Raw genomic sequence first — 17,553 nt, 5'->3', positions numbered from 1 at the left:
ATTATACTTCTTCCATTGGAGGGAATTGCTGAAATGTCAGCCCAAATAGTAACTTTGGTTTAAAACCCCCACGGTCTGACCAGCTGAGCTAATCAGCTAATGCTGATTAGCTAATGCTAATCAGCTAATTCCCTCAGGGAATTCCTGCAACAGGGCAGGTGAGTCTCAACACGAGTGGGGCTAATTCACTCCTACAACCTCTCAGAATTGGTTGGAGGTCAGATAGTCTGGAATTGAGGAGGGGACTCCCCACTTTCATCTACCCCACCTCCTCAAGAAAACCCTGCTGGTGTCCTGGGCTATGCAGACAATGGGAAGAGAAACTAGGTAAGCCTAAAGCTCCTAGAGCTACAACCAAGAACCCCACAGAAGCCCACACTAAACCACGCTGGCCCCAGGGCACTCTGGATAAGGAAAAAAGATCTTAATTCTCCTACACCCACCTTCTCTGAAATTTGGTTCTGGCAGGAGGAGAGCCAGGATTTCTAAGACTTAAAGATCAGAGCAGGGTGCCCACATCCTCAAGCATTTCCATGGGACTGCCTCTCTCCGTCCACAAGCCCCCTGCTCCACCGGGTTTGCAGAGCGGATGCCTCCTGCCAGCAGCGCCCCCCCTTCCCCGCTTCCTGCTCCTCGGCCCAAGCCTCTGCCTCCTGTCTCTGTATGCTTGGCATACACATGCAGCAAGCTTGGAGCCGGAGTGTGCCATCATTTCACAATTCCAAAACCCCAAATAAGAGACAGGTGGTGGGATTCTCCCAGGGAATTAAAAGAAGGACTCCAAGCCCACGCTGTCTGAGTCTGGCTGCCCAGGGAACAGCCCAGAGGGGCTGGGCTGAGGCTACTATTCCAGGAGGTTCTACCCGACCCTTTCCAGGCTGTTTGATTCCTTGGTCCCCAACGTGTCTACTCAGAATGTCCTCTCGGCTCCTCCCAATTCCTGAGGAAAGTCAAGTTTCCTTTGAACAATTAATGGAATCAATTTGTGGAGGAAGGAGTCAGCTCGATAAAATTACAATCATTTCTTTAAGGAGGTTGTTATGAAAGGGGACTTGGAAAGTCACAGACTCCTTGGTACCATTATCTGGATCGATTTGGGACTCAAGATACTTCATTGCCCACTTGGGAATTACGTCTTATGACTCTGCTTCTCCATGATGGATTAAGATGGGCTTGCAAATTTTGCCACTGGGGCAAAGGATTATAGCTATTTCCTTTACTTCAAGGAAATATTTTGGGTTCATCACATAAGCCTTTACCAGCACACTTTTTTTTTTCTGTAAACGTCCAGAGAGTCAATATTTTAGGCTCTGTGGGCCAAAAGGTCTCTGTCATAATTATTCAACTTGGCCTGTGTAGCACAAAAGAAGCCATAGGCAATGTGTAAATAAATGAGCAGAGCAGTGTGCTAATAAAACTTTATTGACAAAAACAAGCAGCAGGCTGGATTTGGACCACAGACTATAGTTTGCGAATCCCTGATATAAACTGTTCTGTGCATGAGCGTCAGTATAAGGAGGAAATGAGATTCACTGACACCCTTAGAAAGGAGGTTGCTGCTTTGGTACAAGAAAAATTTGATGCCTCCTTGTTCTACTGTTATCTAAGTAACCTCAAATAATATCAGAAACTGCATTTTTAACACGATTCCCCCACTGGTTTGTACACATTACATCTGGAGACCAGTGTGTCTCAACCACCAGTCAAATTACAGACTCTGAGGCCTGAGGCTCTGTGTTTTCAACAAGCTCCTGGGTAACATGGATGCTGTCAGTGGATGATGCTTCATTTAGCGAAGATCTGTTTTGGAACATCCTCCACAAGACCCGGTTCTGGGGTGAAACATGGGAGCGGGTGGGTCCCAGCAGCCTACCACCACCCACCCACTTTCTCTAACCCCAAACACAGAACACATGTGTAATACTATGCTAGATGGTACACAAAAGCAAAAGTACCTGATAGAGACTCAGACCTTGGCTAAGAGGCTCTTACAATCTTTTTATCATGGTGGGGTTGGGGGGGCGGTGCAGGGAGTGAGAGAGGGGAGCTCATACACATTAAAAAAATAATCAATATGAGAGGTCATAGGAATGTCTAAGACCCTGAGACATCAGTGAAAAAATCCTGACCAATGCTATGAATGTCTAGAAGGGTTACCCTTACCCACTCTCGCCCATCACAGGAGGAAGAACCAGGGGCTCCACACCCAAAGAAGCAGGAGCTTTGAGTAGGTTCAAGCACAGAAGGAAATTCAGCGAATACTGCCAGTCAGGAAACTTCGCATCATTCCTGCAGCCCACAGTCTCAGGCTAAGGTAATTAATATAATATGAGAAATTATAAGTGATCAACACTGAAACGCTGGAAATAAGATTCTTGCTAGCAGCCCTGGGTTGGGCAATGCGGTCTGTGGCTGACCCTTAAATCTAGTCTTTTAAGCTGTGAAGATCAAAGCAAAAACAAGAGGCTGACACCTTAGAAAATGCTGGCTCCAAGTGTTTCATGCATGTCTATTTTTAGGGGCCTGAATAGTTCCCCCACAAACCTGGTTCAGAAGTGCGCTCACACTGGGCAAGAGGAGCACGGACCAGGCAGATGCTAAATGGTGTCCAGATGTCACAGCCCAGCCAGCGGTCAGAGCTCTCCCCAGTCTGGCAGCCACCCTCCTTTCCAGCTCTCTCTCCCAGCACTCCTCGACCCTCGGTTCCCCGTAGTTTGCCATTTGTTCCCTACCCCCAACCCCCAACCCCTGAGGCAGTGCGGCCCTAGTTCACTGGTCACTCCATGTCCTTGCTGCTGAGGTCAGCTCCACTGATAATGACCGACCCATACCTCGCCCCCTCTGCATACTACACCACTGCCCGGCCCCCCAGGCTGGGCCCCAGCCCCACCCCCTCCACAGTCGAGGACCACCTAGCCACAAGTACTGTCCCCTTCCATCACCACTCACCACTCTCTGGGCGCCTCCCCCCGCACTGAGCATGGTTCTCTTTTTTGTTCCTTCCCTTTCCTGTCAGCCATGAGCACATGGGCTGGGATGATCTCATACTTAATTTATATGCTTTCAAGTCACTTGCAGAGTCCCTTACACATCACAGGTGTTCAATAAACAGTTACTGCTTTTGTTAGTAAAGCTGTTACCCAAAGTCCTTGGGTCCCATGCTGCTCTCTGGCCCCACCGTTCCTCGCATTTCATCACAGTCCATCCGTGGCTCATGCTTTTCAGAATGTTGTTGGAGCCCAGTTCTTCCAGAAACCTCTAAGCCAGCCTCTCCCACACCTGACCTCCCTTCCCCTAGGCAGGCTTGGTTCCTTGGTTTCTAACCGGTGTCTCCCCTCCTGCATGGCACACTAGCTGTTGCTCTCTGATTAGTTAGACACTGACCCTGATCCTGCCTTTTCCAAAATAATCCTGGCACCGCCATATTCCAAAATCTGAGCCATATTCCAAAATCTCAGACGTTGAGGCTTATGCAGCCACGTGGTCACAGTGTCTCATCCATCTGAACCGTAATGCACTCCGCATTTGTTTGACCAGGTTTGTTCTGGTCACAGCTCCAAGCGCCACCCACCCCCACTGCCACCCCACCTCCACCCTCCAACACCCCAGGCTGTGCCGTCCCCTAGACAACATGCCCTCCAGGACACATGAAAGCAGGACCTCCCATCCGAGACACTCATGAGAAACAGACCAGCCCTATGCCAACACTCGCAATGGGAAAAAGACCGCCTCGAACTCATGAAGGAGAATCAAGTTCCAGTTGGAAATACAAACTTTTCCTTTAAAGGAGAAGCTAACATTGGCGGCACTGCTCTTTTGAGCTACCCTCCAACGCTTTGGGAGAGAGAGGGAAAGGAAGACAGTGTGAATGACAAGCGGACAGGAGACAAAGAGAGAAAAGCAGAGAGAATAGGAGCAAGGGGGAGGAGGCCCGGAGGGAGGGGCAGGGGGAGGCAGAATAAGAGCAGGAAGACCCACAGGAGAAGGAGCAGAGTGGGAGGGGAGGGGAGAGGACGAAGGGGGAGAAAAAGGCAAGGAAGACAGGCCGACTGCGCTGCGGGCTCCCCAGCAGGACCACCTGTTCTGTGGCAAGCACGACAGTGTCCCCTGCGAGCTCTAACCTCCAGGAGGGGACAGGCTCCCCCCTGGCTTTTATAACAGTCCACAGAGTGAAATCTACACCGGAGACTGGGGGGGGAGGGGCGAGGGGAAGAGGGCAAAGCCAACAACCAGACAGAATTGGAGGCGTCTCTCTCCAAAGGCTATCGTTAACCTCTGCTCTCAGTATTCATAAGTGATGCCAGACCTCTGAAAAGTGGGGGACCATACATTCGGATTAGCCCCATGTTCCAGAGTATCTATTAATAACGCCCCCTTTCCCTCACAAGTGTTCCCGTTCAGATGCTAAATTACTTGCTCCTCCTATTAATAGGAGACACAGGAAACGGAGACGCGAGCCTCGGAACAGAATGAAATACTTAGTGCCGTCATTCTCGGAAAAGGAGGAAGCCCGGACTGGAGACCAGAAGAGACCAGGAGGAGTCTTCCCTGGGAGAGCAGAGGTACTTGAGAAAACTCTTGGTGTAACACGATAGTGGAGGTGGGGAGAGGCGGCCAGACAAGGCTTCACGAGACAAGCTATATATAGCACACGCCGTGGATGCTGAAATGTTAATTTCTGGAAATAGTCGCTTAGGATTGGGTGGCAGGGGAAGAAAAGTCCACAGGGACAGTTTCTGAAAAGCAAAGCAGTAGGAGCCACCGAAAAATCACATTTGAGGAATCTCGTGTAATAGAGAAAATCTGCAATAGCTTCTGGTTAGTAGCTAAAGGTAGCTATGAATTATTCATTCTGAACGGCACACCCTGAAGGGTCCAGTTAAAGACCTCTGAGCTCTCCAGGATCAAGAGTCTCTCGGAAGTCTATTGGAAGGAAGGGAAGGAGGGAAATAAATTCGTGTCAAGGCAAGCTGTGGGAAGAAAGGGACCCAGGATGGTTTATCGCCACAAGGAGGTGAAGGAGAAATGGGGAGGAGGTTTATTCCTTGGATAATAAACGGAAGGAGTGTATAATTCAATGAGCATCCTGACAGTGAGAAGAAATCTCCTGCAGGATGACAGGAAATACTGCTCTTCCCTCCTGCCCTCACCCTTCACTCGCAAGGACTCACGGGTCCATGTTATTCGCTCAGCCACCCATTCATTGGAAGCCGTAAGGGATGTAGGTAGAAGTGAAGTCAGCGGGTTCCCCCGAGCCTCTCGTGTGCAGCAGACCCTGAGCTGGGTGCCGGGGCTATGGGCATGAAGGAGATGTGGTTTCTGCCTTGTGCGAGATCCAGGCAGACTCGTGGAATGACTACAGTTCTAGACTCATTAGCGGGATCCGAGTCTGCTAAGGGATGAACTGAGAAGTCCCCTCGAGAGCAAAATTCACTCAGAGCAGACCACCTCGACATGGGCGAACGCTTCCTAGCTTCCTCACGGAAGCTCTGAGATGCACCACCCTCCTCTTGCTGCCCTGAGGCCCAGGGCTAAGCATGGCCTTTATCTGCCGTAAGTACCCTCGCCTAGGTTCTCTTGTACGTGTGACTCCTCCAAACCTTACTACAGGACTCTGCTTCAGTGACCCTGATGTTAGTAGATCTGTGAATTATTATTTTTTCTCTAAGCCACCTCAAATTATTGCTGGAAGAAGGCAACTTATAAAAAAAAAAATGAAATTAGGAGAGATCCAAATCAATATGGGAAACCCAAGATTCCAGTGGGTCCTGTAGGGACAGGGAAGGCCGTGATACCCTGGGCCACTCAGAGTCAGGGAGGACGCCCTGAGCCAGGACACCCCAGGATTGCCCTCTAACCTGGGGGGTAGCCATATCTGGATCAGTCAAGTGTGAGCTGTCATTCAACATTGGCTTTCCCATACAATCAAATACATGATCTCCTCTGATACCAGCTCTCGGCACAGAACCCACATGCTCGATGGACCTTGTGACACCAGCCAGCTAAGTGAGGGGCTTCAGGGCACCTCTCCTGCCATCACCCTCCGGCTCAGCAACTGGCCCTACTTACATCCATGGGTGCAGAACATTCTCCGAGGAACAGAATCCTCCACAACAGCTGGCCTTGGCGTCTCTTCAACTGTCACAACGTCTTTGCTTCAAGCCACAAGCCTTGGAACTTTCTACAGCATGGAACTCCAGACCACTTGTAGATACCCCTTTATGGAAGATGAAAAAAGGAAAAGCAGTATCACGTTACAAATGTTTGCTTCATTCACATTTCCTTTCCTGCTTGACATCGGGGTGCCTATCAAACACAAACCCCCCCAAGTACCCTAGGCACCAAAGGGATCTCAAAGACATTTTGTTTCTGAGGGTGCTTACACCTACTGATATTTATCAACTTAGAAACTAAAACAAAATTTTAGATGTATTGTTTATTTAAGATAATTATTATTCAATTTTATTTTCATTTTTAATTTCTTAAACATTATTTTTAAATTATTATGATGATTATGTGTTAACATAAATAATATTTTTTATAAAAATAGCTATTTTCAAAAAACACTTAATGAGAAGAGTGGCATTATTTTATTTTTTTTAAAGATTTTATTTATTTATTTGAGAGAGAGAGAGAATGAGAGATAGAGAGCACGAGAGGGAAGAGGGTCAGAGGGAGAAACAGACTCCCCGCCGAGGAGGGAGCCCGATGTGGGACTCGATCCCGGACTCCAGGATCATGACCTGAGCCGAAGGCAGTCGCTTAACCAACTGAGCCACCCAGGCGCCCGAGAAGAGTGGCATTATTTTACATTTTAAAGAATCCCTCTGGTATCTGACTTAATTGAACACAGATTCTCATATCTGCTTCTGAATTCAATGTGTTGCAATATCACGTATCAGTTTAACCTCTCGAAAACTCCACCATGTAATTGTGGGAGATTGAGAGTAAAAAAAAAAAAAAAAAAGGGAAACATTTTGGGATTGTTGTGAAAATAGCCTTCTTCTTGTAGGTCCCCTGAGAGGGTCTCCCGTGCTCCCAGGGTTGCCCTGGCCCTGGGCCCACCATTCCGTGCAATCAAAGTAGGTCTCACTTCTCCCTCAGACTATCACTGCCTTTCTTCGATGCCACGAGTTATCAGTTGCCTGAACAGTCTTCTAGAACTATCTACACATGAATGAAGATATATGAATGTAGAGTTTTTATTAATTTTTAACACTCAAGTATGAGCACTCTATACATTTCACCTCGGGTTTTCTGTGACATGTGTTGGGAGGCATTGCATTTTAGTATATATCGTTACATCCTTTCTGCGGGTCTCAAGTCCTCCACTAAATGGATACAATAACACCCAGCTCTGCACAGTGCCACGGTATTCAGGTGGGTTGCTCAACAGCTACTGTAACTTGCCACTTTCTTCAGTGAAGGGCACAGGGCTTAATGGGAATAAAGGGGCCACACGGAGCAAGAACAGATGTCACATATATCATTACAGCTTTCCTCTGGCTTCTGGTTCCCTAAGAAGGCATGCAGCCCAAGTATTCAAAATTTGAGAAAGTATCCAATTTTTTGCCATACTACTGGGGCTCACCCAGTATTATACTTGGGGCTTACCTCACTGTGCCAGAAAGACTTGTGTTAACAATCTCTGTACCTATTTCTACAGGAATGTTTACAAACATGGACCTGTCTGGAAACACACTCACTGTCATTGGTGTCACATATGTCACATAATCATGAGGCAAGAAGGCAGGATCAGGGTCCAAGTGTCCCCAGACAGTATTTCTAAAAACTATTTCCATGTGGTACTAAGTTAACAGAGATTAACCCTCTTAGGTCACAACTTCCCTGTCATAGAAACATAGAATACCCCTCACCTGCAGGAAACCCTCCCCTCATAGGGGTAATTTGGTCCAATTACACTGCAGGCTTCAGATGCTAAAGTTGATGCAGACCAATGAGGGTTCACTGCCTCTCTCTGAGATTTACTAGCTATATAATCTTCACTTCCACTTACTTGTAAAATGGAAGTAATGATACCTATCTCATGAAGTTAAGAATAATTGTAGGGGCGCCTGGGTGGCTCAGTCGTTAAGCGTCTGCCTTTGGTTCAGGTCATGATCCCAGGGTCCTTGGGATCGAGCCTCGCATTGGGCTCCCTGCTCAGCGGGAAGCCTGCCTCTCCCTCTCCCACTCCCCCTGCTTGTGCTCCCTCTCTCGCTGTGTCTCTCTCTGTCAGATAAATAAATAAAATCTTAAAAAAAAAGATTAATTGTAATTATCTAGGGGTGGCTGGGTGGTTCAGTCAGTTAAGCGTCTGACTCTTGATTTCGGCGCAGGTCATGATCTCAGGGTCATGAGATTGAGTCATTTCCTGTGTCCCTCCCCCACCATGCCCCCCTCAGCTCAGCGCCGAGGGCCAAGTCTGCTTGAGATTCCCTCTCCTTCTCCCCCCTCCGTTCACTCAGGTGCCCACTCTCTCTCAAATAAATAAAATCTTTTTAAAAAAAGAGTAAACGTAATTATCTATAAGATGTGCCTACCACATAGTAGGTGTTCAATGCTTGGCAATCGGTAGCCTCCTTCCTTTATTGTTCTATGAACAGAAATAAGACAGGAGACTGATCTTATGTCCTGGACTGGGCTGGCTCTTCACTGGAAACCCCAGTGGTGTGGCCTTTTAGGAAGCCTGGAGGTCTCAGAAACTGGGGCAAGAGAGGATGGTAGAGAATTTTTTTTAAAAGATTTTATTTATTTATTCATGAGAGACAGAGAGAGAGAGAGAGAGAGAGGCAGAGGGAGAAGCAGGCTCCCAAGGAGCAGGGAGCCCGATGCGGGACTCGATCCCAGGACCCTGGGGTCATGACCTGAGCCGAAGGCAGACGCTTAACCATCTGAGCCACCCAGGCGCCCGGTAGAGAATTTTTTTTTCCAACAAAAAGGATCTCATGAGCTGTTTGTCATCATCTGATTCTAAATCAGAGACACGGATCTGATTTCCTCCTCCCCCCGGCAAGGAAAACAGGCACCGACATCCCCTGCATTTCTGTCTCAACTTTCCAGTCTGCCTCTGAAGTCACATGGGACAGTGTGGTTTGCATTTTTAGAGCCACAGAACTGAGAGAAAACCCACCAGGTTTGGACGAGCCCTTCGGGTGAGGATGGGAAACAAGAGATTTACTCCTGAACAATTCCCGGGAGTAGAACGAGCACCTGCAATAATTGTCGGACAGATGTATCACGACCTCCATTTACAGATGAGGAAACTGCAGTCTGGGAGACCTGAGGGAGACTGGCAAGGTAGCACAGAGAACAAAGGCCGAGTCAGAACCCAAAGCCAGGTCTGCCCTCTCCCGAAGCCCCAGCGCTGAAACCCATCGTCACGTGATCCTCCAGCTAGAAAGGAAGCCAGCCCTGGGGTTTGATGTACGAATGAAGTAGCAAAGCCAGCAGCTTCCTAGGGATGGTCTCACAAGAGAGACAAGTTATCTTTAACTGTAAGTTAATGACTTTATCAGCCCAATACTGTACCTGAAATCAAAATCAAAATTCTTCAGAAAATCATCCCTAAACTAGATACAAAAGAGAGAATGGTGGGACACCGAGGCCGAGATTTCATTACTTCGGGATTTACAGATTATTTATTTTGTCTTATTAGTGTTTGGTTAGATCAGTTATTAGGATGAATGTGTTGTTTCGATTTACAGACAATTATTTTGAATAATGGGTAAATAATGTACTATTAACTTATCCAATGGCATTTCTAGCTCCTAGTGCATATCAGGTGCTGCAAGTGCTACAGGTTAAGAAAACGTGTCCCTTGGCCTCCAAGAAGGTGTATAATTTATATCATAAGATATAAGGGCTGTAACCATATATGTACATGGGTTGGGGGGTAATAAGATAGGCAAGAATAAGGTGCTAAAAGAAGGAGAAATGTGGCCAGTGGGGTGTTCAGGGAAGGCCTGAAGGAGTGAAGAGGCGTCACTTAGCTGCCTCTTGGAATATAAATAAGATTTTGTCAGCCTTGGAAGAGAGGGATGAGAGAGATGGCAGGTTCAGAGAGGCTACGGGCTCAATCTGGCACGGGGGATGCTTTAGAGGAGAGACAAGGGGCAGAGGGGCCGACCAGATCCTGACCTAGAACAATCACATCAGGAAGGGAAAAGAAAGAAATGGTAATGCAGAGAGAATTGAGGGTTGACCAGTGACTCGCTATAGCAGGGAAGAAAGAAGGAATCAAAGAAGTGTGGGTTTCCAACCTGCATGTGACCAGGAGCATGTCATTATTAACAAAACCTGGGAAAACCAGAAGAGGAACTGGTACGCAAGGGAAGATGGGTGAGTTTGGTTTTGAACATAAAGAATTGGGTTCCTTAAGGGGCGCATGGGTGGTTCAGTCTGTTCAGCGTCCAACTCTTGATTTCGGCCCAGGTCATGATCTCAAGGTTGTGGGATCGAGCCCCACGTCGGGCTCCGTGCTGGGCATGGGGTCTGCTTGGGATTCTGTCTCTTTCTCTCTACACCCCTCCCCCCTCTTAAAAAAAAAAGAATTGGTTTTATTAAGATGGAAACAGGTAAACACGTGGAGCACAGAGGTAGAAATTAGGGTCTGACATTCAAGAGAGGGTTCAGTTTTAGAGATACATATTTGAACATCAAACACATAAAAGCAGTAAGTGAAGTCTGAGGCAGATAAGATGATCTGACAATAAGAGAAGAAAAATGAAGACAAAACCTTGGGGCCCATCTGCCTTGAGTGGGTGGAAGATGACGAACATCTCCAGGTAAGAACCAGAACAACTCAAAAATAGTTTCTCCTCAGAAAACATCAGAAGCCTCTGATCTAACCCGACTCTCTTACTTCGCAGATGAAGAAATCCCAGGCCCAGATGGCTAACTGATTTATCTAAGGGCTCGCATCTGCAAATCTGTAGCCGGATGGTTAAGTGACCACTGGGAAATCGCACTAACTCGGCCTTGCGCGTGCACCAGATAACACAGCTGGATTCAGAGAGGCCTGAGAACAAACTGGAAACTTCTTTTTATCTCTGCTACATCAGCCCAGCCCTGGAACTGTGCCCAACCACATCATCAGCTCAGGGTTCAAACCACATCTTACTCATCTTGTTGTCCCTGCCCCTCTGCCCTCAACTTTCCCCACCATTGTCTCTGCCCCCAGTGTTATTACAGAGTAGAAAAATCACAGACGATGTTCTTCTTCTGAATGTGCACATGATCATAGACTTCTGGAGCTGAAAGAACCTAAGGCTTCATCTAGTATTAGTGTAACCTCTGGGGAAACAGACCCAGGGCAGCCCAGTGACCAGATAACCAGTTAGTAGTAGAACTCAGACCAAAATTCCAGTCTCCTGTTTCTCTCCATTTCACCACCAACCTTTAGTGCAAGAGACTTATTCTTAAAGATTTATTTGTTCATTTGAGGAAGAGAGAGAGAGAGAGAGAGAGAGAGGGAACGTGAGTGGGGGGAGGGGCGGAGGGAGAGAGAGAGAGAATCTTAAGCGGACTCTGGGCTGAGCACGGAGCCCAGACCCAGGACCCTGAGATCATGGCCTGAGCCAAAATCAAGAGTCTGATGCTTAACCAACGGAGCCACCCGCAAGGCGCCCCGCAAGAGACTTATTCTTAAGACAAACTCTCTATAGTCTCTAATTTCTCCAAATGTATGCTGTGAAGCCCTCTCCCCTTAAGACGCTTCTTAAAAAAAAGAACTCCATGGTCCAAAACATTTGTGGAGTGCTATAAGCTACGTCTCTCTTGGACAGCCAAAATGCTTATTACCATATTAAAGACCTTGGCAAGTCCTGCAGGGAAGAAACGTGGGTCATTCCTCTAAGAATATTTCCCAAACTTGTTTGACCACAGAACTCTGGCCCTTGCCCCTGCCCCTGCTGTTGTCTATTTAAAAACCCACAGGTTGCCGAGGATTGTACTTTGGGAGACACCACCTTTGTCTAATTAGCAAGATTTCCCCCGGTAGGTCCCACGCAGAAGTGTCAGGACTGAGAGGTCCTCAGTGTGGGAACCAGGCGGGGAAGAGACAGCAGGCAGAGAAGGAGAGAGAAATGGCAGGCCATCCCAGAATCTTCTGAGCCATCCGTTCTGCCAACAACAAAGGGTGAAACAGCTATGTGAGAAATTCTGACTTGGGGTCCTGGTCAGGAGCTTAAGACGCTGGTTTCCAACAAAGAGTTCTTGTGGGGAAATGGGGTCTTTGGGTGCACATCGCCAGCCTGCGAGCTTCCCTGGGCTTCAGCACCATTTCCAGCAATGCTCTCTCCTCGTGTCCTTTGAGTAGGCTTAACTGAATTAAGACATTTTCTGCGCAGCGTCCAGGGACCCACAGCTGCTTGGGCTTTTCCTTGCTCACTCTACCAACCTGGTCCAAACCCAGCCACATCTGGATAACTGAGAGCAGCCTTCTAATGAGTCTCCGGACTCAATCCCTTCTCCCCTGCCACATACCTTACAGGCTACAGTCACATTACTTTTCTTAAAACAGTACTTTACCTGCTTCAAGATAAAAAAAGAATGTTCCAAACTCCACAACGTCCGAAGCTGCCCTTAATGTAAGAAAACACATCTAGGCGATGGTATTTCTCTGTGCTCCCCGGTACAAACTTCTACTGCCCCAGGCGCACATCCTGTTAACGGAACGAGCCATAAGCGGTCTGACTGCCAAGTCTCCCTCTGCCTGCTCTTTGCTTCTGCCTGTCGGATTCTAGCCAGTCTCATGCAACTCCCAGCTCCAGGGGCCCCGGCTGTACCAGCACTGCCGTGAGCTCTTGCGCTGGAAGACACTGAGCCCCTAGCCCCGCACGCACTCGTGTGGCTTTACTGTTTCCTGAATTTTCTGAGGGGTCATAAATTCAGGAAGAAAAAAGACCATGCCTTATTACCTTCAAGGCACTTAGTAAGCATTCAGAAACCCTCTTGCTGAATAATGGAATTAATCCACATTGACCTCAGAACTATACATTAAGCAGAAAACTTCTCGTCTATCAAACACTAGGGAAAGTGACCTCTTCCTGTGCCTCCCAGGCATCCAAATTTTTCTAGTTCAGTTGATCTTGGTTTTATTAAAAGGGAGGAAGACAGATTCTACCCCATGCTAATGGACCCGGCAAGGTTTTGTTCTTTTTCCGGAAGACAGAGCTGTGCGCTTTCTGCCACCTTCTCAAGGGCTTCTTGCCACGTGTGGGCCCCGGGGTAGAGTCTAGCCTGAGTATATTACATGATATTTAAACATGTATCTCTACATTTTCCCAAAGGTCTGGCCCAAAGAGTGCTCTTCTCAAGAACATATTCTCTATTGATAATTGTTTCTTCATTCATTCTCTGAATTATTCAACAAACATTTAGCAAGCAAGTCCTGGGGATGCAGAGGTGGTTAGAAGACAACCACGAGAGGCAGCCGCAGTCAGACACGATTTTACTCAAAGGGCATCAGAGGAACACCAGCCATAAACATCACCTGGGGAAGGATGTTTAGAAGACAAATGCAGGGTCCCCGAACGCTGCACAGAAAATGTCTTAATTCAGTTAAGCCTGTAGTGGAGCCTGGGATCTGCATTTTTAAAAATCCCTCCAGGTGATTCTGACGTATACTCAGGTTAGAGACCCACTGGCCAGTGAAAAAGACAGGCTTGTAAGGAGATTGTTATAAAACAGTGGTGTCTACTTCCAGGGTAAGGGAAGTTCTCGATACGGAATGGAAGTTCACCTACGCAAAGCAACTAAGCAGTGGGGAAAAGTCGGGTGTGATGATAAGGGAGATCTGCATGCAAACCACTGTGTGATTCGCACCACGTGTCCGCCTACATAAAATGAGAAAAACACCCACCTCACGCAACTCTCACAAGCCTTCAGTGAGATGATGTATAGAAAGGGCTTCACCCAAATCTTGGTACACAATAAACACATCACTCTGAATTCATCATGACTGTTATTTTTATTTTTTTAATGAATATCTTAATTTTTTTTAAGATTTTATTTATTTATTTATTTGACAGAGAGAGACACAGGGAGAGAGGGAACACGAGCAGGGGGAGTGGGAGAGGGAGAAGCAGGCTCCCCGCCGGGCAGGGAGCCCGATGCGGGGCTCGATCCCAGGACCCGGGGACCATGACCTGAGCCGAAGGCAGACGCTTAACCGACTGAGCCACCAGGCGCCCCATGATTGTTATTTTTAATTACGAAAACGCTTAAAAGAGAGTGGGGAGAGCCGAAAGTCTGTCCCGAGAAACAATGGAGTCTGAATTTAGTTTAAAAGCAGTGTCCCCAAGTGTAATTGTGTTCTTGCCGCCCATAAACTTTCTAGAATTTTTTAAAATTTTATATCTACGATTCTATAGTTTGAAACTCTTAATATGGGTGGGAACCAAGTACAGTTGTGCGATTTCAGTGCCTGCCTTCCCACTCGTGTTCACAACTGTACAAAGGCCAAATGAGAGCCAGATCAAGTCAAGAGCCAATCTACAAACAGGACATGATGGGAGAGCTGAGTCATCGATGGCACGGGGCAGTTCAATCGGCTCGCCACAGACGTCAGTTCATGCTGCGAGCAGATGCGTGATGTGGACTCTGACTTCTTACACACCAACACCTACCAGTTTATAAGCAGAAACCCAAGGCATAAATACACAAAGCAGAATTGTTCTGTCTCTAATTCTATTAGTAATTGTGTGAGATACTCTTCTGTAGCAATTTCAATATCACCATCAGGCTGATCTTACCTTTTCAAGTGAATAGACAATTTAACAAATTATCAAATGATACCTCATTAAAACTGACATTTGGGGGCACCTGGTTGGCTCAGTCAGTAGAGTGTCAACTCTTGATTTCGGCTCGGGTCATGATCTCAGGGTTGTTAGATGGAGCCCCACATCAAGCTCTGCACTCAGCGTGGAGTCTGCTTGTTCCTCTCTCTCTGCTCCGCCCCCCCACCCTTGCACGCACTCTGTCTCTCTCTCTCTCTCTCTCTCTCTCTAATAAATAAATAAATAAAAACTGCCATTTGACCATTTCCTACTTGCAGAGTTTGGTTAAATATGAGATTTGATTTTCCTGAACTTACAAACCCTTGAGGCTATTATTAACAATTTGCTTAACATACTTAGACCAATGGGCATTTTTTGCATGCATATTAATTACATTTAAATAACAACCCAGATTAAACATAGACTAGGCCCTGAGGCCACACGGTTCCACTCTATCTTTACTCTCCACACTAGTGGCTAGTTTCAACTGACCACATCATTTGACACAGTAAAATAATGTTTTTAATTTATTTTATCGAGTTTAAAGTTATGTTTGTTTTATGCTTATACATATTTTAACAACATCTAAGTAATCAATTACTCTGAGGAGCTGAAAAAAAATTTCCTATCAAATACGTCTATATATTGTTCAGTTTTGAGTAACATCAAATTGGATAATTGCAAGGGAAGATGTTTAGAGAGCTGAGTCTGTCCCATCAGCACCTGCCTCCCATGAAAAGCCTGCTCCTGCGTTTTCACCAAGGGTAAGCAACAGAGACTCCACTCCTTCAGAAACCCATGACCAAAGCCACCCCTGCAGAATGTCTGTTCCATACAGCCTTCTGTACCATTTCATTAACTTCCCAAAGCACCCTATATCAGCATCAGCAAAGCTACTAACCCAGGGGGTCGGGGGCTGGCCAAGAGAATATCTTTTTTGAATATGGAACACTAATCACCTCACACTTGAAGCCACTTGCCTGGTCCTAAGAGTCGCGGCTAGCGGCAGGGCTGGGAATTGCTGAGCTCTGATCAAAGCAAAGGATGTGGACCTAGGCATCGCCATGCTTTGTCACCACTGTCATTTAACCTTCATTTATTCAGAAGAAAGTGTTTTAAGACCCCATGATCAGTGGGGTGGATGTTCTTCCCTAATGCTTGTTGCCCGATCACTCAGTAGGAACTACAATAACCTCATCATAGGGATGGATTTGAATGTATTTTGGGGTTTTGTTGTTGTTTGTAAAGTTATTTATTTATTTATTTATTTAATTCATTTGAGAGAGAGAGAACGCACAAGCAGGGGGATCGGCAGAGGGAGAGGGAGAAGCAGACTCCCCGCTGAGCAAGGAGCCTGATGCAGGATTTGGTATCAGGACCCCAAGATCACGACCTGAGCCGAAGGCAGCCGCTTAACCAACTGAGCCACCCAGGTGCCCCTGAATGTATTTTTGAACAGCATCATAGTACTTCCCCAATGGCTCTGAGGACCTGTGGCTGAGTAAATTTGGGAACGAATCAGGGATGACAGTTATGGCTGATGCTTCTACAAAGGACTGGATCAAGAACCTTTAGAGGCTCCGAGCACTGAAGTCTTACAGCACCTTCCCCACTCCCGCCCCGCCAAGTACTTTGTTATAAAAAAACACTACTAAAATATAGCATGAAGTATAAGAACATTCATTAAAGTTTCTATTTTTTTCATTACGACTTTTTCAATACTTGTTTGGAAAACCTAATATCAGCTTATTCTCAAAAGAAATTGGGAGGTACCCCGGCTCGTGCCTTAATCACCTTTGTGCAAAGCAATATCGTGAGTGTATCTAGACTGTTCACATGCAGCATCTCCCTCAAAACCAGGACTCGTGTGTTACACACAGTCTGCAGGTAACCAATGCGGGGCCATTTGTAAAGCGTCAAACTCTTTTTTTCTATTTACCTGCCTAAGGACTTCACCAGACTCTTCCTTGCCCTGACCAACTCAAATGAGGACTTAGACCTTAAACCCTGAAATCCCTTTCAAGATCATACTACTTGGGAAGCTGGGCATGGAAATGAGACCGTCCGCCTATTTCAGTGCTCCCGTTATCTCCCAGATTATCTGCCCAAGGCCCAAAGCTCCCAGGGACAGAATCACCTGGAAGTGCACAGTCATCACAAGTCTGCGTGTGATTCACAGGATAACTTCAGACACGGAGTGTCTTTGAGCATCTGTCGTAAGTGTTGGCAACTACATGATCAATTAGAAAATGAAAGTCAGGAGACCTGGTATCCTAGAGCTGGAACTTCCTATAGCTAAGCATATAGTACAGCAGAGGCCCCACTTTTTTCTGGAGAAAGTGGGGTGCCTGTGGACCTGGTTAGAGGGGCCGAAGTTAGCACCTTACGTCATGAAAATTAGGGAGGCAAGTAAACATCAGAAAGTTGTGAAGAGATACTAGGAAGACCATCGATCACCTTCTATCCTGCAAAAACAAAGTTTATCACCAAAAGCACAGCGAAAAGATTAGAAAGTAACTTTTCACACTCCCTTGAGGGACCCACATAAGTCTAGAATGTATATCTTAGCTCGATGTCCCTTTGGTAATGAATGGCTGAACAAAAGGTTTAAAACTTTTTTCACCTCCAAACATGATAATAAGGAACAGTTAATTTGCTTTTCACAAGACACTAAATGTTCAAATGAGAATTTTTTAATAATTTTTTTAAATGAGGGGCTCCTGGGTGGCTCAGTCGTTAAGCGTCTGCCTTCGGCTCAGGTCATGATCCCAGG

The 17,553-nt window shown here is 46.7% G+C and overlaps 1 protein-coding gene across 2 annotated transcripts in view; it reads right to left on the bottom strand.

Moving 5' to 3' along the window:
- DDR2 (discoidin domain receptor tyrosine kinase 2) overlaps positions 1-17,553 on the bottom strand; it is a 148,491-nt gene that overhangs the window by 116,093 nt on the left and 14,845 nt on the right. For both annotated transcript variants that reach the window (XM_073884049.1, XM_073884048.1), the window contains exon 2: positions 6,070-6,217. In XM_073884049.1, coding sequence (XP_073740150.1) covers positions 6,070-6,075 — 6 coding nt within the window. In that variant the 5' untranslated portion in view covers positions 6,076-6,217. The remainder of the gene's footprint in view (positions 1-6,069; positions 6,218-17,553) is intronic.

This window comes from Callorhinus ursinus, unplaced genomic scaffold, assembly GCF_003265705.2.
Source record: "Callorhinus ursinus isolate GAN/ISIS: 27379988/994484 unplaced genomic scaffold, GSC_fseal_2.0 scaffold54, whole genome shotgun sequence".
In the NCBI taxonomy this organism is placed as follows: Eukaryota; Metazoa; Chordata; class Mammalia; order Carnivora; family Otariidae; genus Callorhinus; species Callorhinus ursinus.
The sequence above is the reverse complement of the archived record's forward strand: the minus strand, read 5'-3'. Positions and strand labels throughout refer to the sequence as shown.